This window comes from Corvus brachyrhynchos, unplaced genomic scaffold (genome assembly GCF_000691975.1).
Source record: "Corvus brachyrhynchos isolate BGI_N302 unplaced genomic scaffold, ASM69197v1 scaffold45, whole genome shotgun sequence".
Lineage (NCBI taxonomy): Eukaryota > Metazoa > Chordata > Aves > Passeriformes > Corvidae > Corvus > Corvus brachyrhynchos.
In genome coordinates, this window is record NW_008238361.1 from 1503679 (window position 1) to 1529601 (window position 25923).

At 40.3% G+C, this 25923-nt stretch overlaps 1 protein-coding gene across 1 annotated transcript in view; it reads left to right on the forward strand.

Moving 5' to 3' along the window:
• The window catches only part of NEB (nebulin), a 108688-nt gene that overhangs the window by 66859 nt on the left and 15906 nt on the right, over positions 1-25923 (forward strand). Inside the window, 40 exon segments of the mRNA XM_017736021.1 lie at positions 292-399; positions 1049-1162; positions 1596-1793; positions 2611-2715; positions 2945-3049; positions 3321-3428; positions 3701-3808; positions 4152-4259; positions 4775-4879; positions 4968-5072; positions 5253-5351; positions 5539-5649; positions 5806-5910; positions 6128-6232; positions 6507-6611; positions 7724-7828; positions 8100-8204; positions 8704-8808; positions 9024-9128; positions 10402-10506; positions 12720-12824; positions 12926-13033; positions 14322-14426; positions 15044-15148; positions 15268-15372; positions 15992-16096; positions 16183-16293; positions 16497-16607; positions 17053-17154; positions 17269-17367; positions 19725-19835; positions 19976-20080; positions 20824-20928; positions 22096-22200; positions 22986-23096; positions 23560-23670; positions 24472-24585; positions 24711-24815; positions 25228-25332; positions 25441-25545. Of these exon segments, the coding sequence (XP_017591510.1) occupies positions 292-399; positions 1049-1162; positions 1596-1793; positions 2611-2715; positions 2945-3049; positions 3321-3428; positions 3701-3808; positions 4152-4259; positions 4775-4879; positions 4968-5072; positions 5253-5351; positions 5539-5649; positions 5806-5910; positions 6128-6232; positions 6507-6611; positions 7724-7828; positions 8100-8204; positions 8704-8808; positions 9024-9128; positions 10402-10506; positions 12720-12824; positions 12926-13033; positions 14322-14426; positions 15044-15148; positions 15268-15372; positions 15992-16096; positions 16183-16293; positions 16497-16607; positions 17053-17154; positions 17269-17367; positions 19725-19835; positions 19976-20080; positions 20824-20928; positions 22096-22200; positions 22986-23096; positions 23560-23670; positions 24472-24585; positions 24711-24815; positions 25228-25332; positions 25441-25545 (4347 nt within the window).

The window sequence follows — 25923 nt, forward strand, 5'->3', positions numbered from 1 at the left end:
CAGTCTTGGCAAAACACCTGGATTAATAAATGGATTCCCTGAACAAAATTACACCTGAACAAAACTAAAACCCTCATATGAGAACAGACATGAATAGTCAGAAAGCATTTTTATCACCCTTTACATGCACTGTCAAGATTAAACTTCATATTAGGTATTAATGTCTTGTTTACAATATTTTACTGTGTGGTGTCTAAATAAAAGCAAAAGGGCTTTTGATTTCTATTGGTTGTTGGTTATTATTTATGAGAATTATTTTTCCACTCACACAAACTTTCTATTTCCCCACAGAATCTCTACAAGAAAGCCTGGGAAAAAGTGAAGGCCACCAGCTATGCAATGCCCTCAGATGCTGTAGCCTTAGCACGTGCCAAAGAACTGAAGCACAATGCAAGCATTGTAAGTGAATTAAATATTTTTTTAAATCAGATCATGAATTCTAACAATTAAATCCTTCATGTCGTGCATCTACTATGGATATAAATATTTTTTAAACTTTAATTTAGCTTCCCTTTTTTGCTGAGACGTAATATATATCTGTAGATAATAATTTTTCTCTGATAATTGTTTGGGTAACAGTCCTTTGTGGCTTCTTGTCATGGAGAAAAAAGTCATTTTTTTATAGTAATCCAAACTGAAAATGTTAGGGTTTTTCTAGTCTAAATGTCATGAGCCTCCAGGTCAGAAAAACACCAAAAATCTTCAAATAATGCTTATTAAGTATAGAAAACAACTTAGGCTTTACTGAACTTAGAATTAAGAGAGACCACTCCACAGATCTCTCTAAATGAAAGAGCTGGAACAATAAATAAGTACCTTACACTACATCTATTGATTTTTAAAATGCTCTAGTCAGCTGTTATTCTTACATTCTTATGATGTGCTTTCTTTACCACTTCAGACAAAACAGAAAACCAAAATCCTGCTTTAAAGCCTTTCTCTACTTGTTGGACTCAACTTCTTGCTTAATGATGATGAGTTTTGTTCCAAAAAACACAACTGACCCATCAGAGCCAGTTAATCGTTGCATTTCTTTGCTTCTGCTCAGGTCAAGTACCGTGAGGAATATGACAAGTTCAAAGCCCTGTACACCCTCCCCAGAGGTGTTGAGGATGATCCCAATACAGCAAGGTGCCTCAGAGTTGGGAAGTTCAACATTGACGTAAGTGTTGCTTCTGGACATGAGTTTTCCTGATAAAGCCATGCTTATCTCAGAAGCCACCCCTCAAAGAATCCACGTGCTATGATCCAGACATTACATTCCCACGTGCATTTGGCAGTGTTCAGTATTTGCCAAATTCTAGGATACAACCATAAATTTCAGTTTTAATTCAATTATTGCATTGCCTGCGTGGCCAAACCTTTAGTGTAATTGTGGGTAAAATCATCATCTGCCTCCTTTTAACCCATCAGCACAATGAAAATTGAACAAATAAATATTTCAGCTGCATTGCTGAGATTCTGCAAATTATTTTTAGAGCAGGCCAGATACAAGTTTTAGTCATGGCCAAAGCGATCGCTCTCCCACTGACATACCATGAAAACAGCAATGATTTCCTCCAAATTTACTGACAGTTTGTGCTTTGACTCCACAGCGTCTGTACAAAGAAACCTATGAGAAGACCAAAGCCAAGGTCCACATTATCCCAGACATGGTGGACATCATTTCAGCCAAGGATGCCCAGAAGAAGATCAGCGAGGTCGATTATCGCACGCGGCTCCACGAGTGGATCTGCCTGCCAGACCTGCAGGTCAACGCTCACGTGCGAAAAGTCACCGACCAAGTCAGTGATGTAAGTCCACAAATCACCTCTTCCTGGCTCACTGCTGAGATCGTTCCTTCATTTATGCTCTGTTAGAGGAAATAATTTAGCAAAAATTTCGCAGGAGTGCTCTGAAGTCGTCACTTCACTTCGTTGTGTTGTGGTTTTGTAACACTTGGCAATGAATGTGTAGTTGAGATGGGGCTTAGTTGAATAGAATCAGAAAATCCTGGAATGGTTTGGGTTGGAAAGAACCTTAAAGCTCATCTATTCCACCCCTTGCCATGGGCAGGGACACCTCCCACTGTCCCAGAGTGCTCCAAGAGCCGTCCAACCTGGCCTTGGCCACTCCTGGGTGTGGGGAGTCCACAACCTCTCTGTGCAACAATTTCAATAATTTCAATGCTATCAGTGTAGGCATTTGGGTCATAACATTACCCTTCTACCCATGCAGCCATCCCTGTCTCTAAATTGTCCTTTATTTGGTTGCATGAGGTGTGGAAACTTTGGAAGTCTGAGAAAATCCTGGTTGGGCAAAGCTTCTACACACTTGCCTAGGTAGGTCAGCCCAGCAGTAGGATCTGGCAGTAAATCAGTGCCCAGTAGGATGTGCAGGTAGTTTTTTAAAAAATTCATTGGATTTTTAATTTATTGCCCAAATTGAAGCAAATTGAACAAAAATTATTTAAATTCCAAAAGGGATAGTTTTGATTTTCTCAAACAAAAAAAAAAATCAGAGTGGTAGAAACTCCCCTTGCCATCATTTGACAGGGTATTTCAGAGTGATTTAGAAATGAGGGGTTAGATCCTAATGGGATTCTTACAGGTTCCTTCTCTGATTCCTTAGGTGGTCTACAAGGATGATCTGAACTGGCTGAAAGGCATTGGCTGCTTTGTCTGGGACACTCCTGAAATCCTCCATGCCAAGCACGCCTATGACCTTCGCAATGATGTGAGTGCATTACTCTGGGTTTGCTTCTTAGTCTTCTTTTTCACTTCACTGTAGCTTTGTTCTACTCCAGGTGTAGTCTGGAAAATGTTATTTATCCTTCTTGGTTGAAGGATTCATTAAATAACCAGCCATAGTTTCAATATACTTTCTGTTTCAGTGCTGCTTTGTTAAAAGAATAATTATTTGATAAAATAAATAGTAAATAGAGCTCTTTTATTTCTCTCTGCAGATTAAGTACAAATCTAAGGCAGAAAAAATGAAGAAGGACTTCACTGTGGTCACAGACACTCCTGTCTACGTCCAGAATGTGCTCAGTGCCTTGAATTTAAGTGAAGTAAGTGCTTGTCTCACCTGCCAGCCGCTATTTCAAGTGCTGTTACCTCACCACCTTTAGAAATGTGACTCTTAATATTTTCTAATAACTTAATTTTAATAATTTATTCATTGCTGGTTATCTACACTTCATTGTAGACACAATCACTAAAACCATTAGTTGCCTGAAGCCAGAAAACCTTCATCCAGTTTCTTTAGGATCAATTCCCATTGTGTGCAAACAAAACATTCTGTGAGAGAACCTGGCAATTACGACTTTTTCTCTTTCCCAGGCTGTCTATCGTGGTGATTACAAGCAGAATGTCAAAGGCAAGATGATCTCTACTGATAAAACAGTGGATTTGGAGCGGGCATATAATGCAAACAAAATACAGAGTGAGGTAATTACAAAACTGGGTTCCACAGAGTTTCTGATACTGAAACACCAAATTCTTTGGATGTCAGTATCTGGTTTTAGCTTTTCAGGTGAAGCTGCATGTCACTGCTCTAAAATGAAAGTGGGAAAATATCCTCATTTAAGCAACAAGGATGCATTTTAATGCAGACATGAGGGAAATCTTTTGCCAGTTGATTGAGGGATTTCTGAGATGAAGGGATTTTCCTCTCAGATATGGCTCACAGTTGCACAAAGTTTTCCTCTCTCCTCTTGCAGAATTTGTATCGCTGGGCTGGTGTGAATGCTCTGCCCACTGGATACAGCCTTCCCACGGACACTCCACACTTCCAGCATGCCAAACACGTCCAACACATCGGCAGTGATGTAAGTCAGGGACTAAAGCCTTCTACACCATGGGAATGATCAGCAGCCCCAGATAAGGGACTCTCAGCTTGGACCTTTGCTATCAAAATATAAATTTCCTCAGCAATATGCAAATACCTTATTAGAAGCAAGAGAAATGGAATATATTATTAACCTTGGGCCATATGATAGAGGGAGAAATAATTATGATGTGTTTATTTATTTAACTCTGATACAGCTACATCTCACTTGTTTATCTCTAAAAATGTCTCTTTATAGAGCATAAATTGCTGTCAGAAGTGCAGTGTAAGTAGAATGATGGTCAAATTTAGTTTCTGTCTTGTTTTTGTTGTACTTTTTATAGCTGAAATATAAAGAAGCCTATGAACACATGAAAGCCAAGGGCTACACTCTGGGACCTAAAGATGTTGGCTTTGAAAACGTGAGGAAGGTCAATCAAGTCATTAATGAGGTACAGTAAATATATGTATTTGCTTTCAGTTGTATTTGCAGTGCCCAAAATATGCATAATGAGAGTACATTGACTGGGAAGTTGTAGGATCCCTCTTCCTTTAAGCTTTTATTTAGAGAAGTATCCATCAAGAATGGTGAGGGATCATTGATCCAGGCTGAAACTGTTACCATAATATAAAATTGCAACCTAAGTTTATTAGCTGTGATTAAAGTTGAATAGAAATTATTGTATCTGTGTAAAATTGGGTTGCAATAGTTTTGGGTTTTATATATATTTTTTCACTTTTTTGATAATTGGCTTTAACAGCATGAAAATTAAATATATGTATTTACATGTTTTTAGGATTAGAGTCTGAGATTCTCCTACTGAAAACAATTATGGAAAATCTCCACCTGGGTAGAAAATAGTAATTTGTCTAAGAAGTGCTTATGGTGTGCTGAGCTTCTTTGCCATTCAAGGTTTTCCAATGTTTTAAACTATGTTAAAGTGCAGAATGTTGTCTCTTGTGACAGAGGCTGTACAGGGCAACGTACCACAAGAACAAGGACAAGATCCACACCACCCCTGACACGCCCGAAATCCGCCAAGTCAGAGCCACCCAGGAGGCTGTCAGTGATGTAGGTGCCCTCCTAACAGAACAACAGAAGAAACTGGGATTATTCCCTGAGCAAACATGTGAAATGCTGTTTTGTTCTCTCTTTTCAGCTGATCTACAAGTCAGATTTCTTCAAGATGCAGGGACACCTGATCTCCCTGCCCTACACCCCTCACGTGCTGCACTGTCGCTACGTCGGGGACATCACCAGTGACGTAAGCAGCTGCTGCTCACACACCTGGTGTGAGGCCCAAAACTTCTCTACTGGGAGTGGGATTGGGTTTCTCTCCCTTCCATTCTATTCTGGAACAAAAGAAATGTTCTGTAACTGTGTTTAAGGACTGACGATTGAAATTCTCCCAAAAGTTGACTGTTGATTGTGGTGTCTCTCGTAGAATAAATACAAAGAGGACCTGAGGTGGTTGAAGGGCCTGGGTTGCTTCCTGTATGACACTCCTGACATGGTCCGTGCTCGCGAGCTCCGGAAGCTCTGGGTAAGACTTCTCCTCTGGGAAACGAGTATGACAACAATGGATTTGTTTCTGTGCATGCAGGAAGTGAAACACATGAAAACGAGCAAAGAATGAGAGGATTTTGTGCCATGCAGCCAATTAGTTGTTTTGAAGCACTGCTGGGTAGCACTATAACATTTCCTTTATTAATACTGCTTTTCCTTTCCAGTCCAATTATATCTACACAAGTACTGCCAAGAAAATGTGGCCTAAAGTCAACGTGGTGTTGGATACCCCTGGATACAGAGCAGTGCAGGAACTGAAAACCCATCTGAGTGAGGTAAATTCTGTTATTTCTGCCCAATTTTGCAGCTGTAATGAACCCTTCCCTGTGGTTTTTTTCTGAAATAAATGAGAAGTTATAATTGCAAAGCTGTGATTGTGCAGCTTCTAAATAACAGCAGAAGAAATAATTCCTGGACCTGTCTTTTCCCAGCTGGTTTACAGAGCTGCAGGCAACGAGCTGAAGACAAAATACACTTCTGTCCTTGATACACCTGACTTCATAAGAGCCAAGAAAGGACAGAAAATACAGAGCCAGGTGAAAAATTTGTGCTGATATAAAACCAGACAGGGGATACTTCTTAATATGTTGTTAAAGTACAGCAAAAGCTTTTCAGACCTTTTAAAAATGACTTGAAATTCTTAAAAGAAGCAGTGGCTATGTGTATATTGTGAATTTGCAGCTGCTTTTCAGAGACATAAAGTAGAATTTAGTTGAAGTGTGTATTTTTTTGATTATTTTCTTCTTGCTGCAGTACTTGTATGTGGAACTTGCCACAAAAGAGAGACCCCACCATCATGCTGATGGTCAGACTCCAGCCTTTACACATGCCAGGAATGTCAAGGACATGATTAGTGAGGTAAAGTCTTGGTTTTTAAATTTGGTACCATTATGCTGAACTCCTTACAAGTTTTTTTTATAATTTTAGTGGTAATTTCAAGGCTCAAATCTGTTTAGCTTTCACTTACTTTTTTTCTCTCTTATACTCAAATTCCACGTTTCCTTTGTAAGTTCTGATAAAATAAAACCTTCTGAAAATATGTTTCAGTATTTTGTAAGATAAGCTTTTCTGCAGATTGGCAAATGCTTCTAAAATTGCAATTATCACTCCTCACTTTTGCTGTGTCTCTTAGAAAAAGTACAAAATCCAGTATGAGAAGATGAAGGACAAATATACCCCTGTCCCTGACACCCCAGTGCTGATCAGAGCCAAGAGAGCCTACCTGAATGCCAGTGATGTGAGTACTCCAGGAACACTCCTGCTGCTGCTTTTCCATGGATTCTTTATGGAAATAACAGAAAAAAGATCACTGGGGAAAAAACATGCAAAGCAGAGAATATCTCAGTGTGGGTCATAAAAATGTGCATGTCCATTTCCATTTGAAATTAGGGTTGTTAAGTTTTGATTTGATTCCACTTTAAGGCCTTTCCCCCCCAGTTATTAGAATTCATTTTCATTTCCCATTGCACTGAAGTGTGGTCTTACAACAAAGTAAAAATAGACTTAAAATAATTTGTTTACGCATCAAGTCTCCAAATAGAGCAGACTGGAGTGAAGTGATTGATGCTGGGGCCAGGATAGAATAACTTTTATCAGCTTTTTCATCTTAGTTTTGTGTTAGAAGTAAACTGCCCTGCCACTGAGAATGTGTTCATTTTTTAATTCAGAAGTAGATTAGAGAGAAAAATTACCTGAGCTGCTGCACAGGAGGTTGGTAAGGTGAAATGGATTTTTTTCAAGCGTGGAATAGTTATTTGTGATTTAAGGCAATTAAAAAATGCTCATTTGTGAGAGCTTTTCCATATATTTCAGAACTAGCAGGATATGAAAGGACATGTGCAGGGCTGGTGTTTTGTTCTAGGGTTATTTAGTCTTACTGCTCTAAGAGTGATTTTTGAATACTGCCAAGGAACATCCCAGCTCTTCTGTACATGGGAATTTCTCCTCTGAGAAAGTCTTTCTCCACAGACTGGGATGATCTTCCTGCTTTCTTCTGGATGAGGACAGGGAAGAAGGGATAAGTAGTTTTTTATGCCAGAAGAAGGGATAAGTAATTTTTTATACTGAAAGTGGCACTTGTGCCATTCTAGAGAGCAGTCCTGTGATGCAGGGATGTTTTTTCTTCAATCTGAAAATGAATTGGGTGAAATTTTCTCTATTTTTCACCATAAATCTCAGTGAAATTACAGCTGATTATAGGCAATTGCAGCCTCTTAAAATTCCTCAGGGCTTACTTTGGGATGTCAGGCAGCAACACATCCCTGGATATCATTCCTGAGAAGTGAGGAATTTAACTGAAACAATTCCTGGCACGTTAATCCCTTCTTTTGTGTGTTATTTTCTTCCCAGCTGCGCTACAAAGAAACCTTTGAGAACACCAAGGGCAAGTACCACACAGTGAAGGATGCTCTGGACATTGTCTATCACAGGAAGGTCACTGATGACATCAGCAGTGTATGTACAACATCTTCATTCCTAATTAGTGTTTGCCACTTAATAACCTAAAATAGGCCATTTATCCTTCTGTTCCATTTAAATATGACAAATAATTAGAGAAATATCAGCATTATTAGTGTTGATTTCTTTCCTTCTCTGGAATATTGATTGCTGTTGATGTTACAAATTAATCTCTTTTCCACTCCTTTAGTTCTGATGTTTCAGAAAGAGAGGGGAATTGGAGTGTTCTCTTCAATTGTTTTACTTAATTCTTCCATTTTCTCTATAGATCAAATATAAGGAAAATTACATGAGCCAGCTGGGAATCTGGAGATCCATCCCAGACCGCCCAGAGCACGCCCATCACCGCCTGGTCACGGATGCCATCAGTGATGTGAGTTCAAACAGCTCCTGCATGGCACAGGCTCAAAGTTACCAGTGGTTTCCAAAATGAAACCCAAGCCTTCTTTCTCAACAAAGGGAAAGGAGGTGACGTTTTTCAGTGATTTACACTCTGCCCTGGCAGATCTGGGAACTGACAGAGAGAATCTGATGGCTAAAATTGCAGCACATCCCCTTGTCAAATTAGCAAATCATCTTAATTAATTTCAGTTGTATTTGCTTAGGTTTGTTTAACCCTGTAATGACCTTCAATTGTACATTTCTGGTCATACACAATGACCCCTTAACTGTACAAGATTATTTGTAATGTCACAGGAACTCCAATAGCTAATGTTAGATTAGGTGTGTGAATAAACTGAGTCCATCAAAAAAATATGAGAAACTAATTTATTTTATCATGGATGCAACTCTGTTTGCCACACCTTGTGTTGAGGTTCATTTCAACACCGATTATCTGCTTAAAACTGAGTCTTTTTACTTCTTTTCTAAAGATCAAATACAAGGAAGACCTGGCATGGCTCAAAGGCACTGGCTGTTACGTGTGGGATACTCCAGGTTTTGTCCTGGCAGAGAAGAATAAAGTGCTCTATAGTGGGGTGAGTGAAACCCTCTGAATTGTTGCTGAATGGCTTTTGACATTTGCTGTACATTTACAACAATTTGTTGCTGTTAGAAAAGTTGAACTCACAAATGTAATAATTCCCCCTTGATTTTGCCACAGGTTACCTCTAAAATCACATTTTCATTGCCTTAATCCTTCTTCGGATTAACATGGGCTGGGTTTTGTGTGTTTGATTTTCTTTTGCTCCAGTGTAAGTACAAGGAGAATTTTGAGAAGACCAAGTCCCAGTTCAAGTACGTGGCTGACTCTCCAATCAATGAGCATTTTAAATATGCAACTCAGCTGATGGATGGGGTAAGTAAAGATTTCTCTCGTCTCAAGCTTAAGTAGTTAGTCTGTGAGTAAATACAGAGTTGAAGGTTGTCCTTCTTTATATTCAGGCTTGAAGATGCCTTAAGATCAGCCTGAAGTCATGAAAGACAAGGTTGTTGTTTTTCTGAGTATTAGCACACAAAAGGTTTGCAGAGCCTAGAAAGTGAAATCCCCACCCTTGTTCATTAATTTTTCATGGCAAAGGAGCTTTTCCTTTGCTGACTTAAATAATGCTGATGGTGTGGTAACACTGTGTTGGTTTCCATCTGAAAAAGGCATAGAGAGAATTCCAATTGCTTTCCTAAAACATTGACAAAACCTTTATTGGTATTAGGAAGACAGTTTTGTCTTTTTGAAGTTACCACAGCTTGTTTAATTTCAGTGATTTTTCAGGAATTTTTCCACTCTACTACTCAACTTTTTCTTGTTTTTCTCCTGTAGTGCTAAAGAAACAATTTACACAACCTAATAGTGAAGGGGGTTAATGAACACCTCTGGGTTTAAAAATCAAATCACCACTGTAGGATTGCTGTTCTACACCCCCAGGACAAATTCCATGGTAAACACCATGTTCAGGGTGACTCCTGTCAGCTTAGAGTTGGAAAAGCACATCAAAATCTGATGCTTTTCATCAAAGAAGCAGATATTTAGATTTATATCTTGATATTTCTTTCTATTTCACCAGCCATTATGTTGTATCATTTCCTGTCAGTAAGTTTATTACTGTATTACCTGTTCTAGGTAGGGAAAACTGTTTCACAACAAATACCAGAGTTTTCATTAAAATTGTTCAGTCTTTTTATTGTTCATAGAGCGAATAAGGAAAAATTTAATATCACAAACATAAATGGGTAAGAGTTTACCAGTGGGGGCTCCATACATTAAACTGAACTTGCCTAAGTATCTTTTGTTATTTAAGTGATGTTTTTAGTAACATCTCATTGTGTTCTCTTTGGACTCAACTCAGGAATCTACAATACAGAGTTGCTTCTGCAGTTACTTTTCATGAAGAAAGTCAGCCGTAAAATTGCTTATTGAAGGGATGGAATATAGACATCCTTAAATTGTAGGCCTTCCAGAGGCAATTTAGAAATGCATTTACCATTTGGAAATCCCTTCCCTTCCCTTCCCTTCCCTTCCCTATTTTTTCTCTTTTGGACATGAATTTCAACCCCAGCCTGTAAAGAGGTGATAACAGTGATCTCTCTGTATCTTAACTCTCTCTTGTTACACTGTATTATGCTATTCTGAGCAGAAATTATATAAAGCTGCCTATGAGAAGCTCAAAGATAGGTACAGCGTTATTGTGGATGATCCCAGGAATCTGCTGGCCAAGTGGGGCAGCACTCTGAGCAGTCAGGTACTGTGGGAGCACCTGGAGCAGCCCAGAAGCTCTCTCTAAAATCTCTGTGTGCCACGTTCACACCCAGCAGTATCACAGCCCTGTGATACTGTGATGGTTCTTCACTCGCTCACACAGTCTCCATCCTGCCACCCAAAAAGGAGTCACTTTTTGTGTGAGCTGCTCTGTGCATCTGTCCTGTATGTACTCCCATGATTGTGCATCAATGGACATCAGGAATCCAGTCCCTCTTGAAGCCACTGGAGAGGTTTTAAAAAATGCAGAATCAAGCATTTATTTTTTAAAACCTCTCTTTTCAAATCATTTCTAGATGAAGCAACAGGGACATATTTGCCTTAATCTCTAATTTACCTTCATCTCCCCCAAAAAATTATTAATCTCCCTAATGTGAGTGTAGGCAAATTTTTTAGTATTGACTCTTGACAACAGTGCTAATTATTCAGATGTAAATTGTATGCACATGTGGATGAATACATACAGCAGCTTGCCTAAATCTCTCCACTCTCCAAGTGCCTGGGATCTAGAGCTGTGTCGTTGTTCATGTTGTTCATGGGTCTCTCTTGTCCTTGGTTGCCATTTGCATGGACAGAAAAGCTATAAATCCTTTGCCAAGATGCTCCTGCAGCACGGATGCAATGAAATTCTGAGGCCAGATATGCTGACAGCACTCTACAACACATACCTGTGGAGCCAGGTAATCTGCAGAGCTGCTGCTCTAGGACACCTTAGATACCCACTTTAGCTGCTTGGACTTGTCATATTTACTGCTCCCTAGATTTCCATGGAGTTCAGACCCCAGAGCTTCCTCACTGTGCTTAATGCTGGCTGTGATAAAATAAAACAGAATATCTGAAACAATACTTGCTGTCACGTGGACGTCGCTCAGCTCAAGCTGAGCTTGTCCCCATTTTCTCCTTGCGTTATAAAAAAATTGGTATGTATTGCACATATTTGTATAGAACAGCAATTTTCCATACATTTCAGATACTGGATGTTAGCTCTTCCTGGTATTTCCCTAACCCAATCCTCATTCTGACACCACTTCTTGGCCTGGCCACCTTTCCATAACCTCAGTTCCTTAATTCAGAAAGAACATGATGGATTTGACAAGGACATTCCAACATTTATCTCCCACTCTGCCCAGAATGGTATCAGACACCGAACAGTTATTTCTGCTCTGAAATCACAGCTGCTTGCAGTGGGAAAAATGATTCCTCATCAGGAACTGGCATATAAATGATAGACTGGAAATGCAACAGTAGGAAACAATTCTGTGCGAGGGAATTGTAATTCTTTGTTATTGCCTGTGCCAGTAGTGACACTCTTCAGTAATAAATTACTGAAGGTCTTTCAGACATTTCTCTTTCATTTTTCTGTGGATTTCTATTCTTTCATTAAAAACTCCTTGCAGGTAACTTTGAGTATGTTTGAATTCAAAAAAAGAAATGTCTGACCTGCATGTCCCCCCGAGTTCACTTCGTGTTATCATCGATTATTTGTTTATCATGTTTCATATTTTGTCTGTCACAGTCCCGTTTCAAATGCGTGGTTTTATTTTCTGATAAAGGGTAGAGCATGAAAATTTGTTTTTAAAAAATGTGTTTTAACCTTTTCCAGCTGCCTTCAGGCTGTCTACAATGAATTCCCATTCTTGGTGAACAGCCTGTTCTCACTGAACTCTGTGAAAACAGGTTTAGAAACCCAAGCAGGGCAAGGTGATCTTTAAGAAAATCATTACCGAGCACAAATCCTGCTGCCAAAGCCTTTAAAATATCCTGGCATTGTGATATATTTGGTATTGTTTTTATCTTCTGCTGTGCAAGATGATGAACATTTCATTCTGATCACAGAATCATTAAGGTTGGAAAAGACCTTCAAGGTCACCAAGTCCAAGTTTCAACTGAACGTGATGAATATTTAAGAATGAGATACTGTCCATTATGAAGTTTAAAAGTCACTGCTCTGCCAAGATTGATTTTTTGGCTCAGTCATGGAGATTTTGGCTTGAAATAACCATAAAATTAATCAGACAAATAAACAGGCAGCCTCTTAGGCAAGGAAGGAGTTTGCAATTCAGCTCACGGTGCATGTTCGGCTTTCTTTGGCTTTGTGGGAGGGTTTTGCAATTTTATCCGTGGGTATAATCCCACCTCTGGAAGAGATTTTGTCCTGCTCTGTGTGATTAACTTGGAGCCTTCCCCCATCTCCAGATTCAGTACAAGAAGGACTATGAGAAGAAGAAAGACAAATACACCACAGTTCTGGATACTCCAGAATATTTACGGACCTCAAAGGTCAACAAACAGATCAGTGACGTAAGTGTGGATCCTTTGGCGTGGGATAATCACCCCCAGGGAATTTCCAGCTGACACCAAGGATTCCAAGAAATAATCCAACCCCAAATTTGTCCCTTCAGATTATTTACAAGTTGGAATACAACAAAGCCAAGCCCAAGGGCTACACCACCATCCAGGACACGCCGATGCTGCTGCACGTGCGCAAGGTCAAGGACAGGATCAGTGATGTGAGTAAATCCTCTGTGGCTGTGGCATCAAAACCACACAAAATTAACTTTTTGACTTGATAGCCGATGTTTTTAACTCCTATGTAACACTGTCAGTGAAAATCATCACCTACTTAGACCATATTGGCCTGTAAAATGATATCTGCATTCAGTGCTTTTTCAAAACCCCCAGTTTTTCAGGAAGTTTTTCATATAATTTTCTCCTGGAGCTCTTGGAACTTTTTTTTACTGGGGCAAACCACCCCTCACTGGAAATAAAAGCCATGAGCTGGAACTGATATCTAAATCATTAATTTGGAGAAGTTTTTTTCTGGGTTTTCTTTTTTTTTTTTTTTTTTTTTTTTGAGGATTGAATAAAATATTTCATGCATTGCTGTGTTTATTAATTTCTTGTATAGATATTGTGAATAGGTAAGGTAAATATTCTGATCTAAAAGAAATATGTTTTAATTGTGGGGCAATAGAAGAGTAAAAATGAGAGAGAAAGGAAGAGGGAGTGGATAGAATAATATGGGATTTAGGAGTCCTGGTCCTAATTCCTTCTCCCACCCTTTCTCTCTGTCCATTGTATTGTTGTTCCTTAGGTATCCACAAATAAAATGAGGGTACTAGCACTTCTGAAACTCAGTGTGGTACTGGCAGAATAAGTAGCCTGAATGTCATTCAGATGCTCCATAAATTTCTACCTAATTAGTAAATCTAGTAATTAAAAATAACCATTTTATCCAGATGCTAAAGTGGATCATTGAGAGAAAGAGATGTGAATTGAAGGACATTTTCTAAGTTCCAAACTGAATGCTGAGATTCTCTGAAGGAGTTTTTAGTTAGTGTAACTATCAGAAAATACATTTCTTTCAAAGATTTCTTTTAGCTGCAAAAATCTAGAAACAGGCAGAATTACTGCCCATGAATAGATCCTGTTACACCTCAGTCTGTGCCTCGTGGTGAGTTAGAACTGCCACATTTTCTGCTTAAAGAGAAGTGCTACTGGAGAGGACCCTCCTTCAGGCAGGTGCTTGATATCAAGTTGCATCAATGGAATTTATTTTTCATGGAATCCCAGAATCATTGAGGTTGGGAAAGCCCTCCAAGACCATCAAATCCAACCTGTGCCCAATCCCCACCTCGTCACCAGCCCAGAGCCCTGAATGCTTCTCCAGTCATTTTCTCCTGTTAAGATTTTATCCAGACAGGAGCAATTTTAATTAAGTTTTTCACATTTTGATGCTTTTTTTGTTGATGCTGATATGATCTTTGTAAACTTTTTTACATCTTTGCCTTTCTTTAGCTGAAATACAAGGAAATGTATGAGAAGAGTAAATCTCACTGCAACGTCGTGGCAGATTCAGTTCACATTAAAACTCCCAGACACGCCTACAAATTGAACAGCAACGTGAGTTCTGTCTTGCTCATGTTTTAATTTTATTCTGGAGGGTGTTGGGAACTGGCAGTGGAAGCCACAAGGAATTATTTCCAGTTCCACTGAATTTTTTGGGCATTGTTTCTAATCCTATCTGCTGCTAGGATAAAGTGTATTTTAATTCATTTCATACTAAAGTGTTCACTCGGGCAAGTTGTCCTTGAGGTCCTTGTATGTCACACAGCCTGTTCTTCCTGTTGTCCTCTGCTTTCCTGGCAGAGACACAGCTGTCCCAGGAATTCCCTGGAATGATGCTCACGGAGACAAAGCAAGAGCTTTATGGGAAGCTGTCCTGTGTTTTTTGTTATTGGTGACCCATTTCAGTAGGAAGGATTTGAAAGTTCTCCCCTTCTCCAAAGTCAGGACATCATTTCAGTCCTTCATATTCCTTTCTCCGCCTTCATTTTCCTTTCTGCACCCAGCAGTGGAAAAGCTGCAGTGTGCCTGACCCAGAGGAAAGCCCTAATCTGGTGTAGATGCATTTTCTTGCCTCTTCTCACAGACCGAAAGAGAATTGGCCTCTGTATGTTGTGTGCAAGGTACCCAACTTCCAATGACAACTCTGTCTGTTTGGTTTTCCCTGTAAACAGCTGGATTATAAGAAGAAATATGAGGCAGCCAAGGCCCACTGGCACCTGATCGCTGACAGGCCTGACTTTGTCCAAGCAGCCAAGTCCTCTCTGCAGCAGAGTGATGTAAGAAAATCAGAATGCCCTGAATATTCCCTTTTCTCATCTCCCCTGTTCAGAATTTTTAAAAAATTGGAGAAGATCTGAGACTCTCTTACTTTATCTCTTATTTTTTCTTCCTGCAGTACGAATACAAACTGGACCGGGAGTTCCTCAAGGGGTGCAAACTTTCTGTCACAGATGATAAAAACACAGTGTTGGCCCTAAATAATGCCATCCTGGCCAGTGATGTAAGTACTCAACTCACCTTTCCCCTCCAAGTTCTCTGCTACCACTTTACTCACTACTTAACTGTTGCATTGGAAATACAATTGGATGAACCATGAAGCTTTGAACAGATGTTCAGTCTCACTTCATTTGAATTGATTTATTTAATTAACAAATTGACTGAATAAATTTCAATTAGTTTGGTCTTGTAAATGCCACAGGCCTAGTTCATGGATTAAATTAATATTCAAAGTTAACATTGCCTGAACACCCCTAGACCTTACACCCAGGTGCATCTCTGCATTCCTGGTATTGAAATGGAAATGTCTGGAGAAAACCACCAAAACCACTGCAGGTATAAATTGGGAATAGCACAAAATATATTTGATAACTACCCAAAAGATTGTTAATAATAACACAAAATATCTTTAATAATTACTAACAATATGTTAATATTGAGTATATTAAAAATATTCTGAGTGAGAGCCATAGGAATATATGGACTAGGCTGTAAAATGTCAAAATATGGGATTTTCTACAAAATTTAGCACTAAAAACCAAACACAACTGTAGTAATTATTTTTTGACCTGTCAGAAGACAAAATGCTCATTATTTAAACTGAGATCTTTCCTTCCTGCTAGATAAAATACAAAGAGAAGCACAACAAAGCCCGAGGGACCTACCACGTTGTTCCAGACACCCCTCAGATCCTGCTGGCTAAGAATGTCAGCTCTCTGGTGTCTGAGGTAAAACATCAGCAATTATTTATTCATTTCATTTCCTTCCATCCTTGAACTGCTGGGTTTTACCTGGTTTTCCCCTGTGCTTGCAGAACAAGTACAAAGCGCAGAGCAAGAAGCAGCTGCCCCATGGCTCTTTCACAACCCTGCCCGAGACGCGGGACACCGTCCACGTGAAGGAGGTGACCAAGAACGTCAGCGAGGTGAGTTCAGACCCAGCTCATTATCTCCAAAGATAAGCTAAGCTTTGGCAACCTGAGCTCCAAAAACTGCAGCCACTTTTGGGAATGAGGTGTTTCCTCTTTATGCAGCTACAGCAGTCTCAGGGAGCTTTTTGCAAGTTTCTGTAGCATTTTCCTTCATGTGACATTAAAAACTCACACGTGGCCCTTTCTGCTCTTGACAGACAAACTACAAAAAGAAGTTTGTGAAGGAAAAAGGCAAATCCAATTATTCTGTCATGCTGGAGCCTCCTGAGGTGAAACATGCCATGGAAGTAGCTAAAAACCAGAGTACAGTAAGTTCTCCTTCTTTTTCCAATAATTTCGTAGGTTATGTAAGCAAATTCAGCTGGAAAAACCCAACTTTATGGATTTCTGAATTTCCTCCCAGCCTCCATGTTCAGGTGTAATTTTGAAAGATGAAGGTACAAGTATTTACAAATATAAAAATGCACTAAAATAAAGGATTTGTGCTTCAATCCCATGGTAGGATTTCAAGTAATGTGGTGCAAATCACATCTAATAATTTTTTTCATCCCTTCAGACACAGACAGAATTTCCCACATTTATTTCTTCACTTGTAGACAACTTGCAAAACCAGATTTCCAGATCCATTCCTTGTGAATTATTTCCAAAATAAACCCATGCACTTTCTCAGCAACGTTGCTGTGTCCTTTACTGTGTATTCCCCATGAATAAACCTCATTAATTTTCTTTCCTCTGTCTTTTTCCATGGGTTAGATTGAATACAAGAAGGATGCCAAGTCCAAGCTCCACTACACACCCATAGCAGATCGACCAGATATTAAGAAAGCAACTCAGGCTGCCAAGTTAATCAGCAATGTGAGTGTTTTCAAGTCCTCTGGATAATCCTTTAGCATTAATTTCACTACAAAATCCAGTAGAATAATTAAAAGAGGATTTCATCACTGCCAAAGGATTTATTTCTTTTATTAGATTGAGTATAAGAAGCGTGGAGCAGCAGGTGTGGGTGTGACCATGCTGGGACGTCCAGACATTGAGCTGGCCAAGGAGGTGTCCAAACTGACCAGCCAGGTAAGGGCAAAATGAAAAGTTGGTGAAACTTCAAAGCAATGAGAGAAATGAGAAATAAAATTAACTTATAATGTTGCTGTTATAACTGAAATTATTGCCAGAGTAGGGGAAAAGGGAAAGGAAAGGAAGGCGCTAAAATAAAAATTAAATACCTGTACAAGGTATTTCTTTGTTAAACTTTTCCAGTGTCATTAATGGAGGTATAAAATCTTCTTAAAATGATGTTGTGACAAGATCTTTTAAATGCTGAAGTGTTTGTCCTGCTCTTTTTTAGCCCTTTTGGGTACTGGCTTTACCAGAACCAGCCTTTACCTGACTCTTATTTTCCATCCTTTGAACGGACACTCGGTTTCTTTCAGCCACTTTCTTTCTACTTTGTCGTTAAAAGGATCTTGTGGCAGGACCTCAATCCCTCTTGGTTCTTTGTCTCCCCTTCCTGTTTGAATTCTGGATTTTTGACTTTCTGACCTTGCTTTCTTGCTGCTGGTTGTAGGCAGAGTACCTCAAACACCACATGAGAGGCCATGGAGCTGCTTCCTATGACACGCCCTGGATGAGAACCTTTAAGAAAGCAAATATGCTTAGTAGTCATGTAAGAGAATTTTTATTAAGTGACATTAATGCCATCGTTGTGCATCTGTCTCTTGCTTGCATAATTATCTTGCAATTCTGTAGCACCATGTGAAGCTTGAAATGTTGTTCTGTCCTTCATAATGGTTTTGGAGCTTCCAAGTTTTTTAATGGAAGTTTCTAGTGCGCTCACCTAATGTGAAAACTCACCTTTTTCACCCAAAAACCCGTCAAATTTGAGCATTTATTGTCTAAAAATGCAAAAAACCCCTGGAAATATATGTATAAATAAATGTGTATGACCAGCCTGAGCAATGGTGCTGGTAATTTTCAGTAAACAGTCACCAGAACATCATTTTAACTCTTCTAACTATTCTATTAAAACTTCATTTAAACTTTAATGAAACTATTTTATTGGCTGGAATTTCATAATGGAAGAACAGACTATGACTGAATCAGTCCCACTGAGAAGTGCAGCCTGGGCTGGTTTGAGGGCTCCTTGGTTCTTAGACTTCTTCCCACATCAAAACCTTTGGAAAACAGAAAACCAGAGCCTGGATTGCCCATTTGGAAGTGGCAGCAGACAGGTCTGTGCCATTTCAGTTTTACACATGTATTTCCAAGTGAAAAAAAGGAGGATTTTGGTTTTTCCACGTCTGGCTGTGTCTGCTGCCATGTTTGAATGTTTGAATGTCCACCACGGTGTCTGCAGGAAAACCAAGGATCTCCTCAGGGGAACCAAGGATTCTTAAACTGATCTACAGGAAAAAGAAGAAATTCTGTTTATTCCCCTTTAGTGATGAGATCCTGGTTTTCCATTCTTTTACCACTCTTGAGTCTTTTAAACATTCTTTGCTGAGATGATTTTGGTTCTGAGAGGAAATGAACTGCTGGAGGGGCACTGAGGGAGCAAAGAATGGTCAGCATCATCTTTAACTGTTGGTTTTTTCTCTTGGACATCTCTTCTCATAAACTTTGTAAAGCATCACGTCCACTTTGTTTATCCAGTTGAGTTTTTTAGTTGGATTTTGTCTGTCTGGCTTGCTTGCTTTTAATTTTTCATGGATCTCATTCCTTTCAACATTTCCGTGCCTCCAGCCTGGATCTGCTGGATTCTGATGGCTCACACTGCTATGTTTTACCTGGCTGAAGCTGATGTGGTTTGGAAGTGTTACTAAACCTCTTGCAGAATCGAATTAATTATTTATCATTAGTAATTAATTGTGTCACTGTTCTGTTTGTGATCATTACTGTCCTCCTTTATCCCTAATCCAGTCAGAACACACTGTGTGCATAACAATGTACTGAAATCTTTAGTGCTCTGAAGTCTTGAGGTTTTTAAAGCTCTTATTTTTCCAAGAATTATGTAATATATAATATTATAATTATATAAGATATAATTTTCTTGTATTTTACTCTTATTATACCTGTCACTGTTTTTGTCTCTTTGTGAAACATCTTAAATCAATGGACTGTTCCCATCAAGTGAAGAATTCTTCACCTCCAAGGGTCACAATTTTGGCCACACGATTCTCCTGGCTCTTTTATCTTTACAGTGAGGAGATGTAACTGGAAGAAAAATCACAAGTGGCATCTTGTAAATATCAAACAGATGTCGATTCTCTTTCTGTGTCAGGTCTATTTTAAATAGTCTTTATTCCAGTGGACACCTTCGAGTTCCTGCACTTTTGTTCTTCTCCTAACCAGCCCCAGTGGAACAGGGGGTGCTGCAGCCAAACAGGTGAGTCCTGCACAGCAGCTGTGACACCTGGCTGTTCTCTGTTTAGGTGAAATACAAGGAGAACTTTGCCAAAGAGATGGGTAAAAAGCCAAAGTATGATTTGAAGGAGGCCAAAATCTACAAGACCCTGAAGGATGCCCACAACATGGCCAGCGAGGTACGTTCGCGGTTGCTTTTCCTGGGGGGAAATCCCAACCCGCCTTCCCAAATCCCTCCTTTGTGTTGTTGGAAGCTCTCCCAGCCCAGGCTGGACCAGCAGGGCCCTCTCCTGATGGGGTTTGCTCCCTGTGTCCCCAGGTGAAGTACAAGGCAGACCTGAAGAAGCTGCACAAGCCCGTCACGGACATGAAGGAGTCGCTGCTCATGAACCACGTGCTGAGCACGAGCCAGCTCGCCAGCGCTGTAAGCTCAGAGTGATCCCACAGCTCCCACGGGTGGGAATTCCCTTGGGAATTCTCTGCTAACTCCTCCTCCTGTAACAGCTGCTCCCTTCATGGGCATCACCTGGTAGTGACCTCTTCCTTCATTTCCTAATGACTCCTCCTTAACCAGCGGTGTCCCCATGTTTGTGCTCTGGGGAGGGAAATCTTCATCACCTGTACAACTGCTAATATTTTAAACACTGATCATTTTTACTGGATTGATTCTTGATCCCATTTTAACTGATTGCACTACACTAACAAATACTTCTTTTTATTTTTTCCTTTTTTCTTTACTGATAACTGTATTTAAATGTTTTATTTTTATCTGTTTTTTTTATTTTGTGCTTAACACTCCCCTATTGTAAATCCACATAATTGTGCCTAACAAAGTAATTGATAATGAGAAAAGGCAAAACCCTTTATTGCCTGGTACAGCCTTTTCATTACCCACTGTGTTTTCTCTCTTCTCTTTTTTTTTCTTCTTTTAATCCTGGTTTTTACAAAACCTTTCTTGCAATCCAAATGACCATAAAAAAGATAACTATTCCTCCACATCTTTAACCCCCATTATCAGTTCTAAACTTCTTGGTTTTTGTTTTACTTCTTGCATTTCTAATTTCTCTTTGATGTTCCGTTGAAATGTTGCTTTGATTGGACCTAAGAAGTAAATTTGCTGAGGGATTTTTTTTTTGATTGAGATAATTTTTGACACCTTCCCTTCAGTACCAGTACAAGAAGCAATATGAGAAGAGTAAGGGTCACTACCATGTGGTGCCAGATAATCTTGAACAGGTTCACTTCAGGGAGGCCTCAGAACTCCAGAGCCACGTAAGTTGGATGTGTGTTTGTCATTATCCCAACTCACTGAGCACCAAATTCCATCAAAATCCTCCCAGTAAATCCTCCAGGCTGTGACAGTCCCTGTGCTTCTCTGCCCCACCAACGCTGCACACCTGGGTAAGGATCCAGGGAGAAACACCTGCACATGTCCAAGTTCAGAACACATAAAATACACAGATAAGATCTCAGTGTGATTCCTTCATTCCAGAGTCAATCCCTGTTGCTCACCTCTGCTGCACAAGGATCTTTTTGCACAGGATGATACATTTCTCAGGGGGATTTTTGTCTGGAGAAAAAAGGACCTGGAAGTCACAGAAAATGGGAAGTGAAGGAATTAGGGTTGTTGCTGACAGTGTATTTCCAACTGCTTCATCCATTCCAGTGATCCAAAAAAGAGCTCTGCTGTCCTTTCCTGCATCCAAAAAGGCTTTATCCAAAACAGCACCTCCTGCTGCTTTGAAACGTGCCTGGAGTTTTTCCCTCTGGAACAAAACAGTGAATCCCTCCAGAGAAATTCATAGTGTGATTTAGACTCTGATCCTCTCTGTTCCAAGTGTTTACTGGCTGTAAAGCAAGAGAGAAATTATGGCTAGAACACAGCTAGAAATTATGGCTGGTTGTTCTGGTAGTTGGCATGGAATTCCAGAATGGTTTGGGGACACTAAGGATTATCCAGTCCCACCCCTGCCATGGGCAGGGACACCTCCCACTACCCCAGGTTGCTCCAACCTGGCCTTAGACATTTCCAGGGATGTTCAAGGTATGGAAAGGCAAAAAGGTCACATAGCAAAGGACTGTAAGGAAATGGTTGTTAATCAGGTTGTTGTTAATGAGGTTGTAATTAATTTTTAAGTCAGTCCTTGTTGCTCCAGTTTGGAATCAGGCTCTGACTTGGCCACAGCCACAGCATTACCTCATTCAGCACTCTGAAAATCTGGATAATAGAACTTGAAGCAGGAATCTCTTCATCTTCATGGACATTTTACTTCCTGGACACCAAATTTTACATTTTCTGGTCAATAATACAAATTTCAGGAAGGCAAACTCTATTAGACATTAGCTTTTACCACAGAACTGTTGATAGTAGGCACATGCTGCTCAATTAATTAGGTCTTTGATTATTTAGGAGCGTGACTTTTTATCTTTTCTTCTCAGGTGAAATACAGAGAAAAGTATGAGAAGGAAAAAGGAAAACCCATGTTGGACTTTGAAACTCCCACATACCTGACTGCAAAGGAGTCTCAGCTCATGCAGAGCGAGGTAACATCAGTACTGATAAGCTGAAAAGCTTGAAAATGTCTTTTTTATACCTAAACTGTAATAGGGATTTAACAGGCAATTCTACTTGCACCTTGTGTATGCTGATAGACTGAAAAAATAGATCAGATTCCTTTATGATGGTTGTTAAATGCTACATTGAACATTCATGACCCCTTCCTGTCAAGAAATGAGTCAGATATTATCTGTAATTTTTATCAGCTCTCAGTGAATGAAGCTTAAACAAGTCCTTGAATAAGAAATGTGGTACAAAACTCATTTCACTTAAACTTCTACAACGTGACAGTGTTTGTGTGATATCACAGGACAGACAAAGTGCCCTGCTTCTTTTTTTTCACCTCAAAACTCCATTTTTCGGAAACTCTTTTATTCCCTGCATGTCTCTGCTGTCACAGGTTCTCCCCAACCTGTCATTCTCTTTTCATGAGCAGTTTTTTTGTGTTTATTTGAAGTTTAATCCTGCTCTGGCCCAGATGGAGGCTGCAAAGCAGCTGTGTAAGGCCGTTGGTCCTTGTGGTACCTTTTGAATGTTTTCTCTACATAGACAAATGAGTAGAAAAATAAAAACCAGAGGCAGGATCAGGTCCTGTTTCCATGGAAAGCACTGAGCTGCTTCACAAGTTTTAGTGGGAACAGGGTTTAGGTGCCCATTTAGCCTCAGCTGTACCCAGTGGCATTGATACCCTTCCAACTTTGCACATAATGAAAATATTGTAATAAATATTTGCTGGTTTACTTTTTTTTCTTCTTCTTCTTGCTCTGTTTAGAAAGAATATAAGAAGGACTTTGAAGAGTCCATGAAGGGCAGGAACCTCACTGGCCTGGAGGTCACACCATCCCTCTTACATGTCAAATATGCCACCAAAATAGCGAGCGAGGTACCAGCTCCTCTGGGCTTCTTTCCTCTGCCTCCTTCAGCACCTGCAGCATTCCCAGCACCAGTTCTTCTTCCCCACTCTCCTCCCCATGCACACTGAGCATGTTTACTTGGATTTTGTGCTGTGAGCTAATTTGCCATGGACATTTCTTCCTTGTCCTTTAACTGTATTCCCATTTCCTGCCCCTCTCTGACTTCCCTCAGCCTAACTGGTCCATATGTGTGTGCCTTGCCAATTTCTCTTCCACAATAATCCCTGTCTTCTGTTGGAGTAGTTCTTCTATAACCCTCTACAATATTCTTTCTTGTTTTCCAAATTGTTTTCCAAATGTCTTTCTTTTTTTTTTTTTCTTTTGGAGATTTTGCAATTTTTTTTTCATTAATTTTTTTGCAACAAAGTTGGTAGAGTGTAAAACTCTCTCTGGTCTTGCTTTGCAGTGTTTTTCTTTCTCCTTCTCCTGCAGAAAGAGTACAGGAAGGATCTGGAGGAAGGAGTCAAAGGGAAGGGACTGACAGCCTTAGAGGAGACTCCAGACATGCTGAGAGCCAAGAATGCAACTCAGATCCTGAACGAGGTATGGAAGAGCTGCTTGGGAAGTGCCTGAGTGGATGGGACAGCCCCCCACTCCGCAGGGACACCTCCCACTGTCCCAGGCTGCTCCAAGCCCTGTCCCACCTGGCCTGGGACACTGCCAGGGATCCAGGGGCAGCCCCAGCTGCTCTGGGCACCCTGTGCCAGGGCCTCCCCACCCTCCCAGACAGGAATTCCTTCCCAGTATTCCATCCATCCCTGCCCTTCCACTGGTGTGAACTTCATCATTCCCTAGAAATTCTTGAGTAGAGGGAAGAAAAGAACACGGATGAGGGGCTAAGGACCAAAGTGGACTTTGAAGTGAGCTCTTTCCTGTGTTTACAGTCACTGTCAGGAATTCAGATGGAAAGCAGGAGCTGGGATCAACAGTCACTCAGGGGACTCATTAGTTAATTAGTCAAGGGTCTAAACCAAGATTTAAATCATGAAGCACACATTGAAATAATCTGGAATTATATAATCTGTGTGCATAATTATGAGTTGATATTAGAGGTATCCCTGCTTTGGGATTGGCACTGGTCCTGCTTTGGGATTGGCACTATTCTTGGTTTGGGATTTGTACTGTTCCTGGTTTGGGACTGGCACTATTCTTGGTTTGGGATTTGTACTGTTCCTGGTTTGGGACTGGCACTATTCCTAGTTTAGAGTTGGTACTATCCCTGCTTTGGGACTGGCGCTGTTCCTGCTTTGGGACTGGCACAATTCCTGGTTTGTGGCTGTGAATCTGGAGCTGCTGAAGCTGTTGCACCCCTTTGCTGTGATCCATTGCTGTGTTCCCCTGCAGAAGGAGTACAAGAAAGCCTTGGAGCTGGAGATCCGCGGGAAGGGCCTGAGCGAGCTGGCCCTGGAGACGCCGGATTTTGTGAGGGCCAAGAACGCCACCGACATTGCCAGCCAGGTCTGTGGCACCCCCCGACTCCCTGAGCTCTTTTTAAAGGAAAATGGAGATTTTTCTGGTTCAACCCAGTGCAAGTTGTTGTGCAGAGATGATCGAGGCACCTAAACGTGAGCTTTGCCCGACAGATCAAATACAAACAATTGGCAGAAATGGAGAAAGCCAACTACACCAGTGTTGTTGATACTCCAGAGATTATTCATGCCCAGCAGGTCAAGAACCTTTCCAGCCAGGTATCTTGAGTGAAGCAATTAATCCTGCTCCTGTGGGAATCCAGGAAATACTAATTGAGCACCCAAATAACCACCTCTCACAACGTTCAGGAGGCACCAGGGAACAAACCTCTCCAGAGCTCTGGAATTCTATGGCAATAATCAAATTAATTTTACTACTGTACCAAGTGACACAATAATTTCTCTTGCTTTGCAAAGCTAATTCTTTTTTAAGCAGATTCTTCTTAATTTCCTACTCCTAAATAACCTGCTGTCTAAAATAAACCTTGCACACAGGCGTAATCTCAGTTTGTATCAGACAGAGAACTCACATCTCCACAAAGATGGGCGCTGTTCAACAAGCAATAACTCCAGTTTGTTTATTGCTGGTTTTGTGTTTTCTATTTTTAATCCATTTGGGCTTTTCCATCAGAAAAAATACAAGGAAGATGCAGAGAAGGACATGCCCTACTATGTGCCTGTGGCTGACACACCAGAAATGCAGCGGGTCCGAGAGAATCAGAAGAACTTCAGCATGGTAAGTACAGAAATTTTAAAAAAAAAAAGATATATTTCTTATCTTCAAAGGAAACTGAGTGAATTTGTACAGCACAAAGTTAACATCTGACATTTTCCCTTTTCACAGCTTCAATATCAGTCAGACCTACAGAACAGTAAAGGAAAGGTCACAGTGGTACAGGACACCCCAGAAATTCTGAGGGTGAAGGAGAACCAGAAGAATTTCAGCTCGGTATGGTCACCTCTGTCTTCACTTCTCAGCCCAAAAAACAGAGTTTAATATCTTTAATAAAATTACAATTTTTTGGTGCTTCTCCTACAGATAACAGTACGTTTAGTTGGGCTTTACAAGGTGCTTTTCCCTGCTGTTTTTGTGGGGTGATTGGCTTCTTTCACAGGCACAGCTGTGATAGAGTTAATCCCTCCTGTAATTAAATTAATATCATTATTGTCCCTTTTCCTTTGTGCTGTTCCCATGCCAGTCCCTCCCTGTCCCTCCTCGTGCTCTGTGTGCCTGAGTCATTGCCCAGTTCCTGTTGCCACAAAGTGCCTCAGGTCTCCTGTGGCATTTTGCCTCCAGCACCATTAGCAAAGTACAAAGTGGAAAATC